The 27,541-nt window shown below is 34.5% G+C and overlaps 1 protein-coding gene across 1 annotated transcript in view; it reads right to left on the reverse strand.

Moving 5' to 3' along the window:
• Window positions 1-27,541, reverse strand: part of SNX2 (sorting nexin 2) — a 50,933-nt gene that overhangs the window by 14,718 nt on the left and 8,674 nt on the right. The window contains exons 2-7 of the mRNA XM_014859568.3: window positions 16,303-16,417; window positions 11,776-11,939; window positions 10,142-10,208; window positions 9,745-9,788; window positions 8,263-8,404; window positions 3,572-3,650 (exon numbers count right to left, since the gene is read on the reverse strand). Coding sequence (XP_014715054.1) covers window positions 3,572-3,650; window positions 8,263-8,404; window positions 9,745-9,788; window positions 10,142-10,208; window positions 11,776-11,939; window positions 16,303-16,417 — 611 coding nt within the window. The remainder of the gene's footprint in view (window positions 1-3,571; window positions 3,651-8,262; window positions 8,405-9,744; window positions 9,789-10,141; window positions 10,209-11,775; window positions 11,940-16,302; window positions 16,418-27,541) is intronic.

The following is a 27,541-nucleotide window of genomic DNA, read 5'->3' on the forward strand; positions in this document are numbered from 1 at the left end:
CTGGGTCTTTGACGACATTCATTTGTTCATTCAACAAATATTTATTGAGCATTTACTACATGTCAGTTACTGTTGTTGAGTACTCAGAACATATCAGCGAACAAAAGAGAACGAGATCCCTTCCCTAGTGGACTTGTATTTTAGTAAGAGAAGACAGAAAATAAACTATAAAAGATAATAAACATATAAATTATGTAGTATGTGGCAAGGTGGCAAATGCTGTGGGAAAAAGGACAGAACAGTAGAGTAAATGGGATGAAGTGTTTAAGGTGTGGCTGGTGGCCATTTAAGTAGAATAGGTCAGAATGAAGCCAAGGATCAGAAGAGACTTCTCTGGAAAGGTGGTATTTGAATATTTGAACTTGAAAGAGGTAAGGGAATTAATTAGCCATGCAGGTACCTGGGAACAAAAGCTTTCTAGGCAGCGGGAGCAGCCAGTGAGAAAACCCTAAGGTGGGAAAATGCCTGGGATCTTTGAGGAGCAGCAAAAGGTAATCAAGGAGCATATAAAATCAAACAGGTAACAGAGAGAGCAGTGCACATCATGTAAGGGTTTGTAGCCCATTATAACGACTCTGGCTGTTATTGAATGAAACTGGGTGGGGTTGGGAATTTATGTTTTAAAAGGATGTTTTATGATTTATTTATATTTATACTAAAAAGAGCAGAGGTGCAAGGGATGGAAACAGGGAGACCAATCAGGGGCCTCCTGCAGTTAATTCAGGCATTTGGACTAGTAGTAGACTGGTGAGAAATGGCTGTGTTCCACATATCAGAAGGAAGCAACAGGATTTCCTGAAAAACTGGATACTCCTAAACTGCCTACCCCCAAACTTCTGATATGAAAGAGTGGATTAATTAATCTACACTAACCATTTAGGCCGTGCCAGTTAGGTTTTTAGGTGCTTGGAATGAACACCATCCTAAGTGATACACTTACATTTTAGAGATAAGAAAGAATGCATTTAAGTTAAATAACTTGCCCAAGGTCACCCCGATAGTTTGTAGCGTGTAGAGGAGCACAGGCTTCAACAGAAAGGATTCTAAATCCCTATAGACTGTATTGTGCTACTCTATATTTCTCAGTTTATATTTGCAGAAGTGTATTCTTAACCTATAAAATAAACTCAGTGTGCTCTTAAGATGTGAAGCACTCTCAAGAAAATCAAGTGAGCAATCTTAGGGATATTCTTAATAGCAGCAGTTTCTGCTTTTTTACTGAGTGTGGCACAGAGGAATACTTGGGTTCTTAACCACTCACTTTCTCTTCCTATATTTTAATATCAGCTGTTTATACTTTCCTTCAAGATAGTCATCTAACTTCTCTAAGTCGAACAAACAAATAACTATGTAAATGAGTATCACAGTACATACAAAGAGAAATACTTCCCTGACCCACCAAATCCAACTAGGTTGGGTATTCCAAAGATATGCCTATTCTAATGTTTTTTATTTTTTTATTTTAGTTTTTTTGTGTGTGTGAGGAAGACTGTTGCTGAGCTAACGTCTGTGGCAATATTCCTCTGTTTTATGTGGGATGCCACCACAGCATGGTTTGATGAGCTAAGTTTGCACCCCAGATTCGAACCTGCGAACTGCCGGCTGCTGAAGCAGAGCATATTATCTTAACCACTATGCTGGCCCCTAATCTTTAAATTTTAAGAAATGCCACAGAAAAATAACTAGAAAAATCATTCTACTTTCTTTGCTTCTATATCTTTACACCTAAATTTTCTCTAGTCATCTTTTCTAACGCAAAATGAACTTGTCCCTCATACTACACTGTTTCTTTTTTTCCCACTACTGCAAATTCCACTAAGGTAGCATTTAACAAGTAACACTTATCAGTAAAGAAACTGTCTTCACATATACACTAGGACAAGTTTCAATATTTCCTTAAAACTCTCCTCAGTGTTTCATACTACACGAAAGTATGGTAAATACTATGCACTGCATTCGAGTTACAAGAAAGGTGAATGTAGAATCAAATTATATGTCCTTGGTACAATAAATCTTCATTAAGTTCCTTATCAAGCATGCCATCCGAAATATTTCAAATTTACTCATAGAAAGATAGGACTTGAAAGGTTTCTCAAAGGGTCATGGTTACACTTTCAGGAAAGGACTAAACAAAATCAAGGGAGAGCATTATCTACCTTTATTCTTAAAAATATTCAGTTTATGACCTCCTTCACAACAGAATCAATTCTAATGCATAACCTAAACTTCATGCAATTTAAATCCTTTTCCTGAGTAATTGCTGATTCTCAAAGACATAATCTCATCTTTTAAGTCTTCTCTAATTTAAGATTTTTAAACTGCATATTCTTCAGCTTGTCTTAATGCAAATTGTTCAAACCTGACTTTACTGTGGCATTTTTTTAAAAAACTATTTTATCGAGGTCATATTGGCTTGCAACATTGTGTAAATTTCAGGTGTACTTTATTATATCTGTGGCATTTTCTTAAAATTTAAACAATTTTTTACTAAAACCCAGAAATAAGTTGCCTTAAAAATAGTTTTAAAAAATAATTTGTACCCTGGAGAGATATATACATACTACTCCCTAAAATCTGTCCTATCCATCCCAACCACTAATTTTAGGCCAGAAGAGAAAATAAAATAAGCAAGTTCAATTGAACAAAATTCAATTAAAATAACAAAAAACCTATGAAATTAGAAAGTGTTTTAAGTCTAGGTAATTACCAATTTATGTTCTAAAAAGTTGACTTTAAGATAGTTTCAAATTTGTTTCCTCACATTTTCAGCACAACAAGGAAGAAATAAATGTCAGGATTCTGGGAGTGGGAGTCCTCCTATCCGTTCCCCTTTTAGTCTGCCACAATGAAGACAAGTCTCCAAAGCTATAGGAAATGCGTCAAGTCAAGTACTCTGAAGGAACGTGGAGCAGCTCTATCAACCTTTAAGTATACAGTCTACTCAAGCAATGACTAATACATCTGAACACTCAAGTCAAGATCAATTACACAAAATTAAAGGAGGGAGCACAAACCTCATTTTTCTTTGTATTTTATAATGTTATCAAGTAATAATTCAAAGGAAACATTAATTTAGATGAATTATAGTCAAACTATCCAACAGAGTATATGAATGTGGGTATAACTTCCTAAGAGACTAAATAATACTTAACAAGGTATTATTTTTATCCAAAGCTTTTATCAACTGTTTACCCCTATTAAGTTTCATGTTTTCTTTTAACAAGCTTGGCAGTTTCTCACTTCCCTTAGAGCCGACTACAACTATGATATAATAATTCTATCCCAAGCTAACTCATGCCTTTATAGTCCTGATTGTAACATGTGATACAAAAATGGGTGTTATTTTGTTAGATTATTAATGAGGATTAATAAAAACAGAGCAAGTATACAGTACTGTGCTGTTGAAAGAAGCAGTTTTCTTAATAAAAGTTTAAAGCACTCTTAGTAAGAGTCATCAAGTGGTAATGTGAAAAGAATTAATCATTAAAATATAGTTATGCCATATAATGGAATCAGACATATTACTGAAGTAAAAACAAGAGAGTAATAAAGCATGGCTGTCTAGAATTACCTTTCAAGAGCTGCTCTCCGTTTTTCTACAAATTCAGTGGATGATGAATCTTCTTTACCCACTTTGACCTTGGTCATGCCTTTGAAAAATTGAATGAGACTCACAATGATCTTATATTATTGTGAAACAGTCTTTTATAAACATTTCTGCATAATTTAGAATATACTTTAAATTTGAACTTGACCAAAAAAGCTCCTAAATTTATAACTAGTATCACACTTCTGAGAAATTAAAACTCATGACATATTAACATCTCTACTTTGTATGTACTTATGAGAGAAAAGATATAGCAGAGATTAAACTGTGTCTGTAGTTTTTCTTTTAATAAAATTTTTATTTATTTATTTATTCTTGCAGGGGAAGATTTGCCCTAAGCTAACATCTGTTGCTAACCTTTCTCCTTTTTTCTTCCTTTCCCCAGCCAAAGGCCCCGTACACAGTTATGCATAGTTGTAAGTTCTTCTGGGTCTTCTATGTGAGCCACTGCCACAGCATGGATACTGACAGACAAGTGGTGTGGTTCCATGCCCAGGAACTGAACCCAGGCTGCCGAAGAGGAGTGAGCTCAACTTTTAACTGCTAGGCCATGAGGGCTGGCTCAGTAGTTTTCTCACCTATAACTCTTTGGATTCCTTATCTGTTATATATTACACTCCTGGTAAACTAAAATGTGTTTGCATTTCAATATGCATAATGGAATTCAAATTAATAAATTTAAGCTCAATTATAATTTCATTTCTTATGAGCAATAACTAAGGTTACTTTGGGGACTAGAAATATAAAAATAAACGTAATCCATGAATTTGCTAAATGTTTTCCCTGTTGCAGATTCTAAGAACACGTTCTTGTTTATTTATCAGATTTGGCTTTATAATAGTCGAAATAACAAGCTCTTTCATAGAGACATTTAAAACTCAAATTTAAAAAGTAAAATGTTAACCATTTCTGTATTGGCAATTTCAACTTTAACACTAATATACTGACTGTAGATTTTTCTTTTTTTCCCTGTTCTTGCTCCTTTCAAAAATCGACTCTGTAAAAATGAAGTACTGACACATTCATGGATGAACATTGAAAATACCATGCTAAGTGAAAGAAGCTTGTAACAAAGGACCATATATTATATGATTCCCTTTATATGAAATGTCAAGAATAGGCAAATGTATGAGAAAGAAGGTAAATGAGTGATTGTCTAGGGCTGGGGGAAATCAGAGGATGATGGTTAAGGGTTAATAAAAATATTCTAAAATTGATTGTGGTGATGTATACACAACTCTGAATATACTAAAAGCCACTGAATTATATACTTTAAATGGATGAGTTGCATGGCATGTGAATTACATGTCAATAAAGCCATTAAATGGATTATATAAAACCATATAATTCTTATTCAGGTTTGTACATAGGTGAATAAACATTTATCACCTATGAATGTTTTGTTCAACATAATTCCTCTGAAATACAATAGTTTGAAAAGGAAAACTCAAATACCTAAAATTACCTACCCTGAATGGACTACTAGATGTGGGATGTTAATTATTTCACATATTCTGTTTCCCGAAAAAACCTTGTCACTATATAGTTCCTTGCTTTTTTCCCCCCCTCAAAGATGTCCTGCTCATGCTGCTTCCTAGAGGTAATCATTATGGGCCACTGTGGCAAATAACAAAAGCTTACTCTAACCAGTTACTTCTTAAAACTACTCAACACTTTTGCTGCTCTTTCCTAAAAGCTTAGTGAAATAGTATTTTTAAGAACTAAGATTGGAGAGTGGTAATGAGTGTGTGCTCATGAAAAGAGTCCTCTTCCTTCAGAGGCAGTTATACTTTCCAGCAAAAAGAAGCCATTACTCTTATTCCACCACCCCACTATAAGTGTTCCTTGAAAACCAGTGGCTACGTAATTAAAAGGGCCTCTAATATTTTAAATTTTTCTCAGGCAATGTATTCATTTTTATTTTAAAAAATTGATGGACAAGGTGAAATTTTAAAATAACTGCTTCTCTACTTGGTTGGCTGCCAGGAAACTCACAGATCAATCTGTTACCCATCTTAAACAACTGTTCAGACTTCATATACACATTGTAAGGAAACTGTTTAACTTGGCTTCGTCTTACTATTGTACAGTATTTATTTTTCCTGCTAATTTCTTTACTTATATATTTTTTAGAAAAACTACATTATATGTAGTTGCCTCAAAGCCTTTCTAGAATAAAGTGGTATGTAAATAAATAACTTTAAAATAATTTAATTTGCCTTAAATGTGTATTAGACAATTTTACAATAATATAGCATTAGATTATTTTTAAAAACTGGAAAGTTTTCTAGTTTAGGTAAAAAATAAAATCAAACCATAATTGTATTGAAAAATATCATACCAAAATTAGAAGCAGAATAGAATAGTGGTTAAGAGTACAAGCTCTGGAGTAAGCTGGCCTGCTTTCAAAGCTCAGTTCTGTCTCTTAGTAGCTGTATGACATGGACCTGTTACATACCTCGATGACCCTTAGCTTCCTTACCTATTAAATAAGGACAATGATAAGTTAACCTCATAAAGTTGTTGTGAGAATTAAATGAGAGAATGTATATACATTATTTAGCACAGTGCCTTAGCACAACAGGCACTCAACGAATGTTAATTATTCCTATAATTTAATTAATAGTCTTACAACTTAATGGGTTATCCCGGCCATGTATATAGATAATATGAACATAACTATGTCACTGTCCCCCAGTACTCTTTGGTGGGTGTCAGAATCAGTATCAGAAAAGGATGATCTTAGGATTTAGTTTCTCACTTCTATTTTGAATTTACATGTGCTATTTATTATATGGCAATAATTTGCGGAACACTGAAGATTACTAAGGCAAAATATTAGCTTGAAACACAAAGAACTAGGGCATGAAAATTTAGTTATTAAATCTTTTTTTTCCAGTCAATGTTTAATGACTAAACTAACATATCTAGCCACCAAAATGAGAAAAAATAACTTCTTGTTTTTCCTTTTTTGGTATATAAAAACAGTTGCACAATTTAAAGAAAAAATGATAAATAATTTATGATAAGTGAAACTTAAGTTTCCTATATAGATAGCAGGATGCCAAAACATAGCCCTGCAATAGTTTGGATGGGAGAGAAATAAGATTATTAATTAGTCAGCAGTTCTCAAAGTACAGTCAGAACACCCAGAAGGTTTCCAAGACCCTTTGGGGGATGCACAAAAGTCCATTTTCGTAATAATACTAAGCTATTATTTGTCCTTTTTACTCTCATTCTTTCATAAGAGCTCAGTGGAGTTTTACAAAGTTTATAATAATGTGTTATATCACAGCAGACTGAGTGCAGCTATCTTCTATTAAGCCAGAAGTTAAAGAGATTTGCAAAAGTCAAGAAAAGAAAGCCACTCTTATCATTTAAGATTTTTGTCTTACAAAAATTATTTTTCACAAAAATTTTATGTGTTAAGTAGAGAGTTTGTTATTTTTAAATGAATTAAAAAATATTAGTAGATATAGCCCACAAAAGCAAATGCTCTTTAGGGTTCTCAAATTTGGAGAATATAAGGGGTCTTGAGATCAAAAAGTTGATCTACACAACCAGTTTTATTTTTCCTTCTTTCTTTTTTTTGATGAGGAAGATTGGCCCTGAGCTAACATCTGTTGCCAATCTTCCTCTTTTTGCTTAAGGAAGACTGTCCCTGAACTAACATCTGTGACAATCTTCCTCTATTTTGTATGAGGGACACTGCCACGGCATGGCTTGATGAGAGGTGTGTAGGTCCAAACCTGGGGTACAAACCCATGGACCCCAGGCCATGAGGCAGAGCACACGAACTCAACTACTATCCCACCGGGCTGGCAGCCACAACTAGATTTTTGAATTAAAAAAAAAGAGAAAGAATATAAAAAGTCCATTTAAATATATCAGGTTTCAAAATCACAAAAGATACTGATAAAACTACTTTCAAATCAAATGTTTAAAAAAGTAAAAACAACAATTTAAAGATGAGCAAAATTCATTTTAAATATTTTTCAGAATAACAATCTTATATATTATAAAAAGTAAGGCAAATAAAAACCTATGACTAAAAAAAGTGGAAAAACACACTATGAAATTTAAAGAGATGACACATGTTTTTTAATGGTGGGACAATGCTCTTTTGTAATTATCTACATACTCTTAACTAAGCCTTTATTACTTGTATAAGTGGAAACGTTTTTAAACATTAAATTGTGGTATGAAATAAATTAAGGTGAGTTTAAATAACTCCTATATGAGTGACGCTAGATCAAATCTTTTTGTACAATGTACAGCTGGAGAGCTAAACACCTCCATCCCTTAGAAAAACGTTAATATGCTAATAATATTAAATATCTTGAGTACTACTCAGTAACATGGTAATGACCCTAAAAAGTTAGAGTTTTCAATTGCTTTCAACTTGGCAAATTCTGACCCAATATTTAATATATTGTCATCAAATAAATCAAAATCCTCAGTTATTAGAAAATAAAACTGTTAGCTACACATTCTTCAGTTGATGAATGATGGTCATAAATGGAATATTTAACTTCAGTATTTCTAGACATTATGACATGTCAGGATAGTGAATGACCATGGAATCCACAAATCTACACAGTTAAAACTGAACTAGTAACAGTAACAAAAATTAATTTTTTTAAATTCATACTCACCTACTATACTTTTTTCTGGAGCTGGTGGCACAATATAACCGACATGTAGATACTTGCTTGCTAACTTGCTATGCAAACCGAGAAAGTCACTGAATCTTCTTTTAACTGAAAATTCACTCTTACTGAACATGGAAAGAGAAGTCTACAAGTGAAGAAGAGAAATTTCAAATTTGAATACTAAGCAATTATTTAGAAGTTACTGTCATACATAATTGTAAACACACATATACATTCACACTGGTCTACTTTGCAAAAGAATGAAAATGTGGTATACAGATTTCTGACAACTGAAAGAACCTAAATCATAGATGTTTTTACAGAAACTTAAGAAGACAGAAAAATGTTTTGCTTTATTCTATCCTTGACTCATCTCATCGACTCTACTTATATTTACGCTAATGATTCTTAAATCTTACCTCTAGCCCAGATCTCCTCTAGAGCTTCAGTCTGTTATATCGAAATGCCCAAAGGACGCTTCCACTTAGATCTCACTGCCACCTCAAATTCAGCCTACTTTCCCTGCTAGAACTTAAGTTCCATGAGAGAAGGGCACTTAACTGTACTGTTTACTACTACTCCCTAGTGCTTAGAAAAGAGTCTGACCCCACGATAAGTGTTTAATAAATACCTGTTCAATGAACTAACAGATCTCACCCCTGTCCACACTGTGTTCCTCCCTTCGTGTCACCCTTTCTCTGGGATCACTCCAACAACCACAAAGTTCATCCAGTCAGTAACTTAAGCATCCCTCCACCATCACTCCTTACATACAAATCCTATGGATTCTACCTCCTACAAAATTCAAGAAGCCATTTATTTTACTCACCCCCAGAACCAATTCCTAAAGTATCACTTCTCACAGCTAGGATTGCTGCAGGCACGTGCTCTCTTTTAATATTTGAAGGCCTACACCCTTTTTAAGACTTGCAATGGCCTCTTAACTGGAAATCCTGACCTCTGCTTTAACCCTCCCAATTCATAGTGAGTCAGAAAGATCTTTCTAAAATAAAAATCTAATTGTGCCACACTCTTGCCCGAACCTCTTCAATGGTTCTCCATTATATTTAGGATGAAGCCCAAACTCCTTAATGTGGCTGTTCATAACAAAGGAAGGCTTACTGCCAAACAATTCAATTAGGCACCTCTTTTTGCAGATCCTGGAAAACACAATGCTTTCTTGACTTCTGGCTTATAAACAAGCAAATCCCTTTGCCTGAAACAAGCATTCTTGTCCTTTCTTCCTCCACTGCCCCCACTCCCTCTCAGATCACTTCTCCTATCTGATAAGGTCCCCTCCTGCATATTCTCACAGAATACTCTATGCACCAAATCACACATAAGTCACTGTAACTACTTATTTGCAATCTTTACTAGATGGTAACCTTTGTACAGACAGAAATCACTTAGACCTTAATCATCACTGTATCCTCATACTACATATGGTGAGGGCTCAATACTTTCTTAAAAGAGTAAACGGCTCACCTTTGTTGTTACTCTATATGCCATGTAAGCATTCATGCCATCACCTAAAAGAAAAGTCAAACAATAATATTAAAAATCATAAGCTTAACCACACACACACAGATAGGTAACTGTGAAGTGATATGTTGATTAACTTGATTGTGGTGATCATATCATAATGTGTACATACCTTAAATCATCGTATTGTACATGCTAAATACATACATTTTATTTGTCAATTATACCTCAATAAAGTTGGAAAAAAACAGTAAGAAACAAAAAAAACCCCACAAGCTTAAAAATAAAAGTACCATTTTAATATTCTAACAATGCAATTAGTAAAAAAAAACAAAACATGTTAATGACCAAGCTAATTATCAAAAGAAGGAAGTACGAAAAAGAATAAATACTGACTCACCAACTTTCTCTGGATCTGATACACCAATTTCTATATCAAAAACATCTCCATTTGCTTCTTCTTCAATCTAGAAAAGATAAATTTTTTGGTGTTAAAGATTTCAATTTATAATATTGTCATAACACTAATAATTATTTTTACCATCTATCTTTTATTAGGGTCACTGTCACATCAAATAATTTAAAAAGCCACTCAGTACTTTATTTCTGAAAAACAATAAAAGCTTTCATATTTCCTGACTATGTAAAAAAACACACAAAGGCTCACAAAGACAACAGGAAAAGGATCATCTGGAGAAGCAACAGAATAATCTTGTGTTCTTACAAGTCCACAGATGGAGAAAAAAATGTTTTAGTCTTCTATAGAAATACTGTAATTTTTAGTTGTTGTCCTATATCCTGACTCTTCAGATTCAGATTATTAAAATAATTCTCATTTTTAATATTAGCATTTTTCAAAGTTGTATCTCTACTCTTTAGCATCATGATTTCTCTAATTATCTAGTAAACACATGTTCTGCTTGAAGCCAATGAAAGCAACATAAGCTCACTGAAAAAAGCAGTAGAAAGGAAAAATGATAACCTCATGAGACTACAAAGAGGCACTTTTTTCCTTAAAGATTGGCACCTGAGCTAACAACTGTTGCCAATCTTCTCTCTCTCTTTTTTCTTCTTCTTCCCAAAGCCCCCCAGTACATAGTTGTATATTCTACTTGTGAGTGCCTCTGGTTGTGCTATGTGGGACGCCGCCTCAGCATGGCCTGACAAGTGGTGCCATGTCCGCGCCCAGGACCCGAACAGGCGAAACCCTGGACTGCCGAAGCAGAGCGTGTGAAGTTAACCACTCGGCCACGGGACCAGCCCCAAGAAACACTTTTTAATCCCATTATAAATAGCCAATCCTAACAAGAGCTCTGCAGGAAAGTTTTGTTATTCTCAAGAAAGCACAGAAATTGTTAAATCTTGAAATTTTTTACAGCAATATTAATACATAGTCTAAGACTATCTAAAACAAAAGTGAGTTTTTCTAACCATAATCTTTTTTTTTCATGGTTGCCCTCTTGTACAGATTTTAAAAAAGTAAACCTTATTTGAACTGTAATATAAACTACATAAATCCTAAGTATACAGGTCGATAATTTTCACGAAGTGAATACATTTTTTGTAACCAGAACCTACATCAAGAAACAAACATCATCACTACACCTCAGAAGGCTCTTGTATGCTTCCTCTCCACTCATAAGCCATCCTCCATCCTGTCCACATAACCACTAACATTTACAGCATGCCTTTATCAAATAAAATTATTCAAAATGTCACTTTACTGTGATTAAGTTTTCAAAGTACTTTCATACACTATCTTATTTGACCAACATAGGAATCCTGAGAGGTGCATATTACTATCATAAGATCACAAATGACAAACTCCTTGACTTAAGAAGGAAAGTGATGTGCCCAAGTCACTGGGTTAAAAAGTGGTGAGAATAAAATCAGAAGCCAAATCACCCAAATTGTTTCCCATTAAAATGTCTAAAGGGCTTTGGTTAGGAATGACTAACAGGAGAGTGATGTTGGTCGGGAAACAAAAAACTTATTATTTACATATTAATTTAGAATACAAACATTTTTCCATACCTCCTCCCTGGATCTATCAAAGATCACAGGAGCAGACAGACTCTTCGATTCAATTCTGGGAGCAATGAGTGTAGTAGGGGTCACAGGCGTGACTGCAGGCGAAGGTTCTGAGGAGAGGATAGGTTCCCTTTCCGGACTGTCCAGGGAAACTTCTTCTGTGGCTTCTAGATACGAATTAAACAAGTTAGTTAAGGACACGGGTAACAAACCCCCAACAGTCTATACAGCAGTTAATGAATTATGAAAAGCATTTTTATATTAACCACAAATAAATATCAAAATGTTATTTAAAAATAGTTGTTACAAATAATTTTGTGAATCCTTCCTTAGTTGTCTATTAAAAGTTTAAAACCAACAGTGACTTTGTTGATTTTAGGAAGAATTCCCGTAAGTCAGCTTAATTATCTACTCTACTGGTAGGGATACAGCTAGTAGGAAAGCAATGATGTGGATAATTCCACATTCATTTGTGTTTGGGTTTGTAATATATCTTATACTTGTGGTAACTTACCTTTCAAAATCTTTTATTCAGGCTAACATTATGATTATTTTATACATACAAACAGAAATTTTATGGCAGAAGGCTGCCCAGAACCATCCCAATTGGGATTAAAAATTTGTGATGGAAAATCCACAAGTTAGTAATCTAAAGCAGTTAACTGCTAAAGATTACTGGATATTAGCTGAATACACAAATATGACACAAAGCAAATAGGTGTTTAGGTTTTAATTTAAAATGCTCATTCACTTAAAAAATCTAAAATTAAATATATTTAAAACCAAATCAAATCAATAAACTGAATGTCTACAAGCTATGTAACATTGTGCTAAATGCAATGGAGAAACAGAAAGAAAGGTAAAATATCATACCTGCCCTCAGGGAGTTTATAATCTAGTTGGGAAAACAAGACATAAGCATGTGGAATGTTAAATAATAATAAAAGACAAATAATAGCCAAGAGAACAATAAAAAGAATGTTACAAGATATTTAATTGCTTTATGAACTACAGAACAAACACTACAATTTGAGTTGAGATGGGAGACAATACTTTATGCTGGGGAAAAATCAGGAATAGTTTACAACGTTGATCTGAGAAGATTTAAATGGATAGAGAAAAACAGGGGAAGAATTCCATGAAAATAAAATAATGGCGTAAGCAAAGCCAGAAAAGTGAAAGTTACAATCAGTGGCCATAATAAAAACCACACTTCTGCTAGTTTAGAGAATTGATACCAGGAAAAAGAAGGCAAGACTGTAAGGGAAGCAGGATCAGACCAGTGGTTTCTAATCTGAGGTTCCTTTAGATTCCCTTAGAGGTTTGGAAGGTAGTATTGGTAGTCAGCGAACCATTTTAATTTTAATACCTCAAAAAGCATGGCAGTACAAAATATATTTACCTAAAGTAAGGTAAATATGTTAACATTTAAACATAAACAGGTTAACATTTTATCAAGCTACCCTTACTGTTTATCTCATGCTGATGAGATCCTTACGTGGCATAGCTCTCTTTATATGTTTATATTAAAAGTAAAATTATTAATAACCCAAATCTTTCAAGCTATGGTAATCAAACGAAGAAAAATACAGTTTAGGTGTTGAATAGACTATAGACAACCCTAATATAACAAACTAAAAGCTTACATGCAACTTCAGGCTGTTAAGATTGCTAGTATTTATTCAGTCTTCAAAGAAATGAAACCAATGAGCAACATAAGAAAGTAAGAAAGCAGTGTATGAAAGCTAGGGAGTATGAGATCTTTAATCTACAAATAAAGAAATCAATGAGCAGCAAACAAGATAAAATGAAGGCCAAAATTCTCTGAAAAAGGTACTGTTATTCGCAATAGACCCATAGACAAAAAACTGTGAAAGACAGTAATTTTACTGAGATATTGGTACACATAAAGTCATTTTAACTTTTCAATCATATTTAACTTCACTGACACCAGGTTTTGTGTTCTTTGCAGAAACTCTGGCAGGCTGCTCCATTAATAGTAGGAGACCTCAAAATAAGAAAAGCTAAATATGATCTAAGTAGCTAAAATGGAGGGGGAAAATGAAAATAAATGGATAGAGATTTAGGTTCAGTATATTAATATATAGTCTACCTTAAATTCTTCTCATGACTTCTTTTAGTGAAAGTAAACTAATGTACTACAAATTCACAAAATTTAATTTAAACCAGACCTAAAGGTTCTGGAAGACCCAGAGGTACTAAGCCCCAAGGTACTAAGTATAAAGATTAACTTTTCCTTGGAGGAGATACTTTGAGGACAAGTACAAATTGATTATGTTCCTGTCAGGTAAGTAATATTTCACTCATATGACAGACAACATAGAATTTTTTAAACAAAGGACTACTCGTTAAATTTACAATTGGTATCATTTGCTGAAAAGCATAAGTGAAATAAGCTAAGTATCCTGGCAGAGACAAGTTCTAAAAGTCTAGGACAATTTCAGTATTGGTAATTTGCTCACCCTCACTCATTCCTGCAGGACAGTTTCCTCAGTATGTTCAGGGAAGCTTAGCACAGGATGTAACAAAGGGTGGAGAGGGGCTCTGTAGTCAACAGTATTTGGTGAACACTCTCTAAGTAAACTAACAATAGTAATACATGTCACACAAACTTTTTCTGACACAATAGTACTTGAAATGCTACCCAAAACACATTAGCATATGCATCAAGACAATCTAATCTCCTTATGGTTTTAAAATAAAAATGGCTGGATACTAGAGCAATATCTATATTCTTCCCTCTGAGAGAAGAAATAAATTAAGTAAATGTTCTATTACTGAACAATAATTTTCACCATCCTGGTAACATATGTTACTCTCTATTATGGTTTCCTAGGACCATAGTCCTCCTTAGGAGGAGGAATGATACATCTGCTTAAAGGCATTATAAATAAGATGCAAGCGTGGTATTAATTCATTCATATAAAAAGTATCAGATTAGATCTTAGAACACCTAATTATGTCATTATGAAATGCAGTTGAGTTTAAGATAGATAAAGTGAAAATGTGTTTATGTTTGTAGATAATAAAGGAAACAGATGACTATGTTTATTGTTTAGTCCCTCATACTCCTCTTAAGGAAAAAAACACTGACATTGACCATATTTGAATCATAATATTTAGCATAGATTCCTAGGTAGACTAAAATATGAAATATTTTAAGTGGGCAAATATCATGGTACAGTCTTCATTTGGCAAACTGTTTGATCAGCTATGCACACTGTTAAAAAAAAAACCTTTCCTTACACACACACACACACACTTCTGCTGTTAAGAGTTTCAGAAAAATCATTTAAATAGAATTCTGCGACTTCAAGGTGAAAGATTCTTTAATATAAAATGGATAATCCCAAACTTCTATGTACAACTCTATACTATTAGAGGAAAATACACACAATTTTAGATTAGTTTCTACGCAGCAGAGAAAGGACTTGTGCTATCTTTCAGATTAAAACATACATGCCACAAAAAAACTTTTAAGGCCTGCCTGGAAAAAAGTACATGAATGGAAATAAAAAAGAATATAATAATTTTGGTTAACTGTGATTTTACTCTAAGTTGTTGGGTAACTACAAAAAAAAGGGTGAAATATGATTGATATTTATCATACTTTTAATTTTCTGACATGATGAATATACGAATTCATATACAGTGAAAACTATTCATGGAACTAATCAAGCAGGAAATTATATGGACCTTTGTGATGGAAGATTGTATCTTCAAACATATATGTACAAAAATACAGAATGGTTTAAATATTCAACCACTATAAAGGCTGAGGACACATTAAATTTTAACTCAATAAAAGCCAGTTCAGGTAAATTAAGCTATTAAACACACAAAGATTTACTATTTTAATTTTTTGTCTCATTAACTCTAAGGAAGATTTTTACCTTTTAATGACTAAACATTAATTTGTACCTTAATTTTAATCTTACACCAGACTGTTTTGAAGAGAGTCCATTTTTTTTAAAGGTGAAATGGACTAGACTAAATCCTGACCCCACATCAAAAATAAATTCCTCAAGCATCAATTTTCTCACCCAAAAGTGAATCAAAATGGAACAGGTGGTAAATACTGAAGTATTTTATTACAACAAGCATTTCAAATACATAGACTATAAATTAAGTGATTTTTAAATCTAGAGTTTAATTTTGCTTTGTGACAACTTGTAAGTAATAAAGAACAGAATTACTGCTATTTCTCAAAGCATGAATGCTACAATCATTAGTTTTCTGAGTCCAAATACTGATCAAAACAATCAAATTATGAGATTTATTTTCAAATTCTTAAAACCAGAAAGGATCACATTTTGGCTTCTTTTAACAGTCTGTATTTTTCACAAGGTGATCTAATTGAAAATTTCCTATCCTTCTTAGTTGTTAACAAGAAGAGCTACCCCTGATACTTCAGCAAAATTTCAGCTTTGCTTTAGAGACGATGTTCTATCAAGATATATATGTACTACAATTGGCCATTATTAAAAAAATTAAGATATTTAGAATTACCTGCAAAAAGATCTTCTCTGTCATCATCTAGCACAACTTCTGCAGGTTTTGGACCATTGGAGTTTGTACTAATATCTTCTGCAAGACCAGTTGGCTCTGGAGATGAGGGACTTGACTGTTAAAAAACAGTAACAGACAAGGGATTGGTAGGTTTATCTGTTATAATTTTGTCTCTATCCACACAGAAATAGAACATTCTCTTGATAAGAAGAGAAGAAAGAACAAGAACAGCTTTTTATAGTTCTTCCTCTGAGAAGAAAAATGAACCAAAAACACACTTTTACTTATCTTCTCCCCTCTTCACAAAAAGTCATTTAAGATTTAAAAAAGAAAATCTTTTCTAGTCGCCCCTTTAGAGATACTAATTTGTCATGTTGAGTTATAATTAACAAAAACAAAATTTAATGCTCTACGTAGTCACATATAATAATGTTGACTACTATATAATAGTCAAAAATCAGCTCTTGAAAACATGTTGTATGTATAAGAAGTTCAAAGTACTGCTTTACTATAAAAGGAAGGTTTAATTCAATTAAGACTACAAAAATTCTAAAATTTCTATAGTTTCAAACTAAAACTATGTCATCCCCCCAAACATTTACATATCTATTAAGCTAAGGAACAATTTTTGTCCTTCTTAAAGTATAATAACCAACAAATCTAGATTGTAAAGCTTTTAGCTTTATTATATACTTTTCTTATGACAGTAAAGATCAATACTCTTTTTTTAAAAAAAGTAACATAAAAAGAAAATTGTATATATCAAAAGTGCACAGCTAGGTATTTTCACAAACCCAACATACCTGTGTAATAAGCATCCAGATCAAGAGAGAGAACATTATCATCAACTCCAGAAGCTCCACTCATGCTTCCTCCCATTCTCTACCCTCTCCCCACCCAGGCTTCTACCAGCATGGATTAATTTTTCTTATTTTTGCTCTTCATAAAACTGGAATCATACAGAAAATATTCTTTTGTGTTTGGTTTTTGTTCTTAATGTAACATATGTGTGATTCTTCTATACTGTTGTGTATAGTAATAGAGATCACTCATTCTCTTTCCTGTAAAATATTCTACTGTGTGAATATACCACAACTGATCTATTCTACTGTTGATGGGCATTTGGGTGGTTATCAGTTTTTTGGGGTTTTTTTACCACTATCAACTTCTAGTATACATATTATCTTTTAGCAAACATGTGAACAAATTTGTGTTTGGTATGTACACAGGAGTGGAACAGCTGGATCACAGGGTAGGTCAATGTTCTGCTTTAGAAGATATCACTCAATAATCTTCTAAAGTGATTGTATAATTTACACCCCCACCAGTAATATATGAAAATTTCAGTTACTCTACATTCTTGTCAACACTTTGATATATTCCATCTTCATCATTTTAGCTATTATGGCAGGTAGACAGTCTACCTTATTGTGGCTTGAATTTGCATTTCCCTGATGAATAATGATGCTGAGCAATTTTTCATATGTTTAATAGGCATTTGGTTGTCTTCTTTTGTGAAGGATCTCTTCAAGTATTTTGCCCATTTTATACTGTTTCTGTTAATTTGTAGGAGTTCTTTATATATTCTAGATACAAGTTCTTGGTCAGACACATACTGCAAGTATTTTCTCCCAGTCTGTGGCTTGCCTTTCTACTTACTTTTTTTTTTTCCTGCTTTATTTCCCAAAACCCCCCGGTACATAGTTGTATATCTTAGTTGCAGGTCCTTCTAGTTGTGGGATGTGGGACGCCGCCTCAATGTGGCCTGACGAGTGGTGCCATGTCCATGCCCAGGATCCGAACCCTGGGCTGCCGCAGCAGAGTGTGCGAACTTAACCACTTGGCCACAGAGCCGGCCCAGCATTTCTACTTTCTTAATGGTAGATTTTGATAAATAGAAGTTCTTAATTTTAGTAAAGATAAATTATCAATTTTTTCTTTTATGATTACTAAACTTTTTGTAGGACAAATTACCTTTTGAGGCCACTCCTAATTCATAAGATTTTCTCATCAGCTTTTTAAGTATACTAACCTCTATGGCGTAGGGCATTTCTTTAAATCTTTCAAAAATAGTTTCAATTCCTTACGGAAAAATTTAAAAGAGAGACTTTCTTTTCTCTCAGGAGCTCATTCTTACAGACCCAAACTCTCACAAAAGTAGGCCTCCATTACCTTAGCAATTTCACTTCAAGAAATTTAAAAATAAATAATCTTATATGTTACTTATTTTGCAACACATTCCTAACAACCTCACCTCACCTCCAGCTGAATCTGGTTAGGTGACTGGCCTATACGTTTCCACAGAATATCTACTTCTATCATAATTCTTCCTGCCACACTATATTATAATTATTATCCTTTTGTAGACTACAAACTCAATAAGGAAAGCACAGTATCTTGTTTACTACCTTTTACTCAGTTCCTGGCAGCAGTCAATGATTACCTGTTGACTGAATTCTAAGAAAATGATTATGCATATGCTAAGAACTGGCCACAAATTTGTCAATCAGGTTGTCAATAATACTGAAAAATTTGAAATAAAGAACATCTACATAAAAATGTAGCAGAATGGCTCCAATACCCATTCATGATAAAAACTCTCAGTAAACTAGGAATACAGGGGAACTTCCTCAACTGGAAAAAAATTATCTACAAGAAACCTAAAGCTAACATATACTTAATGATGAAAAACTTGAAGCTTTCCCACTAAGATCAGGAACAAGGCAAGAATGCCCCCTTTCACCACTACTTTTCAACATCATACTGGAAGTCCTAACTAATGCAATAAGACAAGAAAAGGAAATAAAGGGTATGCAGATTGGGAAGAAATAAAACTCTTCGTTCACAGACAACAAGACTGCCTAACTAGGAAATCCAAAAGAATCAACAAAAAAACCTCCTGGAACTAAAAAGCAATTATGACAAAGTTGTAGGACACAAGTTTAACATACAAAAGTTACTTAACTTCCTATATACCATTAATGAACAAATAGAATTTGAAATTAAAAACACAACCATTCACATTAGGAGAACCCCAAAATTAAATACTTAGGTATAAATCTAATAAAATATATACAAGATCTATATGAGGAAAACTACAAAACTCCGATGAATGAAATCAAAGAAGAGCATATTCCATGTTCATGAATAGGAAGACTCAATATTGTCAAGATGTCAGTTCTACCTAATTTGATCTACAGATTGAATGCAATCCCAATCAAAATCCTAGCAAGTTATTTTGTGGATATCAATAAAAAGATCCTAAAGTCGATATGGAGACACGCAAGACTCAGAACAGCCAACACAATATTGAAGGAGAAGAAAAAAGTTGGAGGACTGAAGCTACCTGACTTTAAGATTTACTATAAAGCTAACGTAATCAACACATTGTGGTACTGGTGAAAGAATAAATAGATCAATGGAACAGAACAGAGAGTTTCAAAATAGTCCCACACAAATATAGCCAATTGATCTTTGACAAAGGAGCAAAGGCAACACAATGGAGAAAAAAAAAGTCTCTTCAACAAATAGTGCTGGAATAACTGAATATCCACAAGTAAAAATATGAATCTAGACACAGACCTTACATCCTTCACAAAAATCAACTCAAAATGGATCACAGTCCTAAATGTAAAGCACAAAAGTATAAAATTCCTAGAAGATAACATATGAGAAAATCTAGATGACCTTGGGTTTGGTATTGACTTTTTAGAAAACAAAGGCACAATCCATGAAAGAAAGAATTGATAAGATAGACTTCATTAAAATATAAAAACTTCTGCTCTGAAAAAGAGCTGTGAGGAGAACAGAAAAACAAGCCACAGACTGAGAGAAAATATTCGCAAAAGACAGATCTGATAAAAGACTGTTATCCAAAATATACAAAGAACTCTTGAAACTCAACACTAAGAAAATGAACAAGCCAAATAAAAAGCGAACCAAGGGCATTAACAGACAGCTCACCAAAGATATACACATGGCACATGAGCCTATGAAAAGAGGCCCCACATCACACATCATCAGGGAAATGCAAATGAAAACAACAACAAGATACACTATACCTCATCATGGTACACTCTATACAACTACTGGAATGATCAAAATCTGGAAACTGACAACATGAAATGCTGGCAGGGATATGTAGCAACAGGAACTCTCATTCATTGCTGGTGGGAATGCAAAATGGCATAGCCACTTCGGAAGACAATTTGGCAGTTCCTAATAAAACTAAACATACCCTTACGTATGGTCTAGCAATTGTGCACTTTAGTATTTACCCAGAGGAGTTGAAAACTTATGTTCACACAAAAACCTGCACACAGCGTTTATAGCAGCTTTATTTATAATTACCAAAACTTGGAAACAACCAAGATATCCTTCAGTAGGTGAATGGGTAAATAAACTGTGGTATATCCTGACAACAGAATATTCAGTACTAAAAGGAAATGAGCTATCTTGCCGTGAAAAGACATAAGAGAAAACGTAAATGCATAAATTACTAAGTGAAAGAAGTCAGTATGAAAAGGCTAGATGTTGTATGATTCCAACTGTATGACATTCTAGAAAAGGCAAAACTATGAAGACAGTAAAAGATCAGTGCATTAACAGGGAAGGAGGGATGAACTGGCAAAGCACAGAGGATTTTTAGGAGAGTGAAATTACTCTGTATGATACTATAATGGTGGATAAATGTCTTTATACATTTGTCCAAACCCATAAAACATACAACACCAAGAGTGAACCCTAATGTAAACTGTGGACTTTGGGTGATAACGACGTGTCAATATAGTTTCATCAATTGGAACAAATGTATCACTCTGGTAGAAGATGTTGATAACGAGGGATAATGCATGTGTAGAGGCAATACAAGGGAAAGCTCTATACCTTCCACTCAATTTTGCTGTGAACTTAAAACTGTTTTAAAAAATAAAGCCTATTTTAAAAAAATGTAGAAGAGAGGCATTTACTGACACTATATGAGAAAATCAGGTACCTACACACATGATCCAGTTTTCTGACAATATTCATTAAAAATAAATGTTGTTTGGGGCTGGCCCAGGGGCACAGTGGTTAATTTTGCACATTTCACTTTGGCAGCCCATGTTTCGCCAGTTTGGATTCCAGGTGCGGACCAACACACCACTTGTCAGGTCATCCTGTGACAGGCATCCCACATATAAAGTAGAGGAAGATGGGCATGGATATTAGCTCAGGGCCAGTCTTCCTCAGCAAAAAGAGGAGGATTGGCAGCAGACGTTAGCTCAGGGCTAATCTTCCTTAAAATAAACAAATAAAATGAATGATGGAATGAATGAATGAATGAATGAATGTTGTCTTCTGCTCCTTCTCTTTGCCCTCCTAGAAACTAAGATATACTTGCACTGAGTAAGATACAGGTACTAAAGTCCTATATAACTTGTATACACAACTTCATTTTCAACAAAAGTCTCTACATTTAAAATTTCACAATTCCCTGGGGATCAGGAGCTCCTGAGTCTAGTTCTGTCTGCACACTAACTTGTCTATGATAACATAATGAATTTCCTTGGGTACCAATTTTTTTGCCTATATAATGAGAAGTGCGTCAGATAATTGCTAATATTTTCTTATCTATCCACTTTATTACTTTAAAATTTCTAAATCCAGAGTTACCTTTAATCAAGAGTTACTTTGATTTCCTTTTGCATTTCTCATCCCCGCTTGATATTAACTTTGAGGGAAAAAGAAATGAATTAATCTTGAGAGAAACAAAACAGCAAAATTTTAAAAAATGAAATACAATTTCAAAAATAGTAAATCTCAATTCGTGCTATAATTTAATGCTTACATAAATGAATTTGTAACCAAATCTCAAGGGAAAAGACAATCAACAGATGCCAACCCCAAGATAACCCAGATGTTGCAAGTATTAGTCAAAAAATCTTTTAAAAACTTTTCTAACTGTGCTTCATGAGGTAAAGGCAAATACATTTGAAATGAATAAAAAGAAGTTCTCAGCAAAGAAACAGAAGCTACAAAAAAATAACCAAGAATGAGAAAAAAATTATCTGAAATAAATAGTTCACAGAATGGGTTCAATAACAGAATGAAGATGACAAATAAAAGTGTCAGTGAAGATGAAAATAAATCCATAGAAAGTATCTAATCTGAATAACAATGAAAAGAGTTGAAAAGAAAAGAACAAAGCCTCAGGGACCTGTGGGACAATATCTAAAAGTCTAAGTTCATGTCACTGGAGTCTCAGAAGGAGAGAGAAAAGATTGTTGCAGAAATATTTATGGAAATAATGGCTGAAAATTTCTGATTTTGGTGAAGGACATAAATATATAGATTCAAGAAGCTCAGCAAACCCCAATGAGGATAAAACCAAAGAAAAATACACCTACAGCCATCATCATCACCAAACTGCTGAAAATAAGATATATAAAATAGTGAAAGTAGCTAAAGAAAAAACATATTTTTACACAGGACACCAATTCAAACGACTCCAGATTTCTCATCAGAAATCACAAAGGCTAGAAAACAGTGGAAGAACACTTTCAAAGTGCTGAAAGAAAGAACTAACAACCCGGAAACCTATAAAAAGCAAAAATATCCTTCAGGAATGAAGGTGAAATAAAAGAGTTTTCAGATGACGTACAAATAAGAGAATTCATCAATAGACCTACTCTAAAAAAATGCTACAGGACATTCTTTATGCTGAAGAAAAAGGATATAAGAGGGAACACTGGATGAAGGAAAAGCAACAGAAATAGTAAATATCTGAATAACTAAGAGACTACTTTTCCCTTTTAAATTCTTTAAAATACGTATGACTGTTAAAAGTAAAAATTGTAATACATTATATAGTGATAGACTATTGACAATCTATAATGTATTCTTATTATAATTGAATGTCCATATTATGCTAATATCTTGGGTATTCATAGTTCTCTGACACCAGAATCAGAGAAAGAAAAACTAACATGTTTATGTAACAAAAAGGACCCTTGTGTCTCATAGTTCAGAGTCCAAGAGTGAAGGGCAGGATGGAAATGGTGTGGACAGTGGGCAACTCCAGTAGTGGCTGTGGCAGCAGCAGTCACCCCACTGTGGGGAGGCTATGAGGCATGCACTTCCTTTGGGTGTCCATTCATCAGCACTTAAGAATGTCCTGCCCCACTGCTCAGGGAGTGGCCATGGGGCAGTCACTCACTAAAGGCTGTCAGGACTCATTTATCTCTGTGCCCAACTTTCCATGCCGCCTTCAGTTTCCTACTGAGTGCAAGCTCTTCCCCACTGGAAGGAAAGGAGTATGGAGAGAGAGGCAGTTGAATGAAGAAATGATGGTGGAAGGGAACACTGATGGCTTCTTTGCCTGGAGCACAGGTTCTGAGTGATCAGAAGTACAGTTGTCCAAGATATGCATTTGAGGAGACATCAGTATTTTTAATAAATGTGTATTCTTTTCTTCCCTTACATCATCACCTAGTAGTGTGCTGGAGATTATTTTTATAAAAAATTCCAAGGTTGTCACTAGTATCTCTTCAGATTTCAAACAAGATTAAAGAAGCCCACTATAGCCTCTCTCTCCTACTTGTTAACACTAAAAGCTGGATAGAATACAAAAAACAATGATCTAAAAGTAATAGTAGGCAAATATGGGAGGGAGCCAAAATGTGAAAAAGAGACCCTTATGGGGGGTGAATTTTACACTTTTTTTCTTCTTTTCGCTCTCAGCTTTTCTTGAGAATGGCACCAATGGCAGAACTACCCAAGGAGTGTGTGCAGCAATGACTCCAATAAAAACTGCCTTTGTGGCTGTAACACCAGCGCCCCTGCAACCTAGAGAATATAAGCGGAAAATTCCTTTTCCTCTTCTTCCCCCTCCCCTCTTTTCTCTCCTGGCCCTGTCCCGAGGCCAGATATACTTGCTTAGCTGTATGACAGCAGCTGTAATGAAAGCACCAGCACCTAAAACCCCAAGAGAAAATCTACTTCTTTGGCCAGTTGAACCAGGAAAAGAGGATCTAGTTGTCTGAAGAGCAGAAGACAGAAATTCTCATTAGTATTTTCTCTCCCTTCTTTAACTGCTTTTCTGCAAGAGTTGTCCAAGCTGCCCAAGAGTGTGTGACAGTGCAGGCTGCTAAAACTCTGAGAGAAGCCTATATTTCTGGGAAACAGCCTTGGAAGAAAGAGGTAAGTCTCTCTTTCCCAAGTAAAGACCAGGTCTGTTTACTGTCCAGTATAATAAAGATATGGTTTTCTCTGTAGCAAAGAATAAGTAGACTTACTGCCTATTATAAATGATTTGGGTTCCTTTAGCTCAGGTTCCTCAGCAGTGACACAAACCAAAGGTGGGTGCAACATCAGCCTGGACCCCTCTATCTCACCACCCTGGCCAGAGAGGGGCAAGGGAAATAGACACAAACATGATACTCATCCTACTTGCTATGTGCTTTGAGTCATAAAGTCCTTTATCATGTCTTCTTCCAATAACCAAAAAACAAGTTAATTTCTTAGCGAACAACAAGGGTAAAATTTCAGACCCTTTACAGCTCTTGAAAGAAAAGGTCAGTGAACTTGAAGATAAGTCATTAAAAACATCCAATCTGGGGGCTGGCCCCGTGGCTGAGTGGTTAAGTTCGCGTGCTCCACTGCAGGCGGCCCATGTTTCGTTGGTTCGAATCCTGGGCGCGGACATGGCACTGCTCATCAGACCACGCTGAGGCGGCGTCCCACATGCCACAACTAGAAGGACCCACAACTAAGAATACACAACTATGTACTGGGGGGCTTTGGGGAGAAAAAGGAAAAAATAAAATCTTTAAAAAAAAAATCCAATCTGAACAACAGAAAAGAAAAAAATTTGAAAAATAAAATGAAAAGAACCTCAGGGACCTATGAGACAACATAAAAAAGTCTAACATTCATGTCATTGGAGTCTGAGAAAGAGAGCAGTGCAGAAAAATACTTCAAGAAATGATGGCTAAAAACTTCTCAAATTCAGCAAAAGACACAAATTTAGATTTAGGAACAAGCAAACTCCAAACACGACAACTATAGAGAAAAACAGACCCACTACATCATAAAAGATGGCTGAAAATCAAATATTAAAAAATAAAAAACTTGAAGCAGCTAAAGAAAAATTTAAAAACTACATTTAGGGAAACATGGAAGGACTGCATATTTCTCATCAGAAATCAGAGACCAGAGGACAGTGGCACAAAATCTTTAAAGTTCTGAAAGAAAAGAATTGTCAACACAGAATTCTATATCCAGTAAAAATACTCTTCTGGAACAAAGCTGAAATAAAGATATCTTCAGATGAAGAAAACTATAGGAATCTTAGGAATCTGCCATCACTGGGCCAGCTCTAAAAAATAAGTGCTGAAAGAAGTTCTTTAGCTTGAAGATACATGAGAAAGTAACAAAAACGTCGACCTTCAGGAATAAAGAGCCACAGAAACGGTAACTAACTGGGAAATACAATAGATCATTTTTCTTCTAAGTTATTTAAAATGTTAATAACTACGAAAGCAAAATTATAACAATGCCTGATAAGGTTTTCAATATATGGAAATGTAATACATGTGAAAACTATAAGATAAGGGAAAGGAGGTAAATGGACCTCTATGGTTGTAAGGCTCTGCATTTTACTTGTAGAAGTACAATTTTAACACTAATTGGACTGTAAATAGTTAGGTATATATGCTATAATCCCCAGAGCAATCACTTAAAAAAATACGTATATATTTATAGAGAGAGAAGGGGAGATAAAGCAAAAAATCCAGTAGATAAATTAAAAAGAAATACTAACAAACATTAAAATAACACCAAAGAAGAGGAAAAAGGGAAAACAGAGGGAAAAACAGATGAGAAAAACAGTAAATAAATAAAATGGTAGCTCTAATCCAACCACACCAATAATTACATTAAATGTAAATAGTCTGAACACACCAATTAGAAGACAGAGGCAGCCAAATAGGATATAAAAATAACACCACACATGGGGCTGGCCCCGTGGCCGAGTGGTTAAGTTCGCGCGCTCCGCAGCAGGCGGCCCAGTGTTTCGTTAGCTCGAATCCTGGGCGCGGACATGGCACTGCTCATCAGACCACGCTGAGGCAGCGTCCCACATGCCACAACTAGAAGGACCCACAACGAAGAATACACAACTATGTACCGGGGGGCTTTGGGGAGAAAAAGGAAAAAATAAAATCTTTAAAAAAAAAAAAAAAACAACAACACACAATAATATGCTGCCTACAAAAAGCCTACTTTAAAGACATAGATAAGTTCAAAGTAAGAGAGTGGAAAAAATGTTATGCAAACAACCAAAAAAGAGCCAGAGTGCTAGATTAACATCAGACAAAGTAAACTTCAGAATAAGGAGCATTATCAGCAATAAAGAGGGATATCAAATGATAAAAGGATCAATTTACCAAGCTATTATAACAATATTAAATGTCTATGTGTCCAACAACAGAGCTTTACAATACATGAAACACCAAACCAAAAAGAGAAATAAAAAGTTAAAAATCTACAATTACACTTGCAGACATCAACACTCTTCCCTCAGTAATTGACAGAATAGATAGATAATAAGGAAAAATAGAGAACACCTGGAAAATATCATCAAGTGACTTAACATTTATGGAACATTACAACAATAACAACAAACCAATATACACTCTTTTCAAGTACACACAGAACACTCATCACAATACACAATATTCCGGACCATCAGACAAAACTTAACAAATAAAAAAACCCCTGAAATCATAAAGCATTCTCTGACCATAATAAAATTAAACTAGAAATCAGTACCAGAAAGCTATCTAGAAAATCCCCAAATTTTGGAAATTAACACACATCTAAATAACCCGCAGGTCAAACAGGAAGTCACAAGGGAAACTAGAAAATAGTTTAAATTGAATGAAAACAAAAATACAATATCATGGGCCAGCCCGGTGGTGCAGTGGTTAAGTTGTCATGTTCTGCTTCAGCGGCCCAGGGTTCCCCGCTTCAGGTCCTGGTGCAGACCTATGTGCTGCTTATCAAGCCATGCTGTGGCAGGAGTCCCACATATAAAATAGAGGAAGATGGGCATGGAAGTTAGCTGAGGGCCAGTCTTCCTCAGCAAAAAGAGGAGGATTGGCATAGATGTTAGCTCAGGTCTAATCTTCCCCCCCACAAAAAATACAGTATCAAAATTTGTGAGATGCAGCTAAAGCAGTGCTTACAGAGAAATATATAA

Source organism: Equus asinus, chromosome 9 (assembly GCF_041296235.1).
Source record: "Equus asinus isolate D_3611 breed Donkey chromosome 9, EquAss-T2T_v2, whole genome shotgun sequence".
Classification (NCBI taxonomy): Eukaryota; Metazoa; Chordata; class Mammalia; order Perissodactyla; family Equidae; genus Equus; species Equus asinus.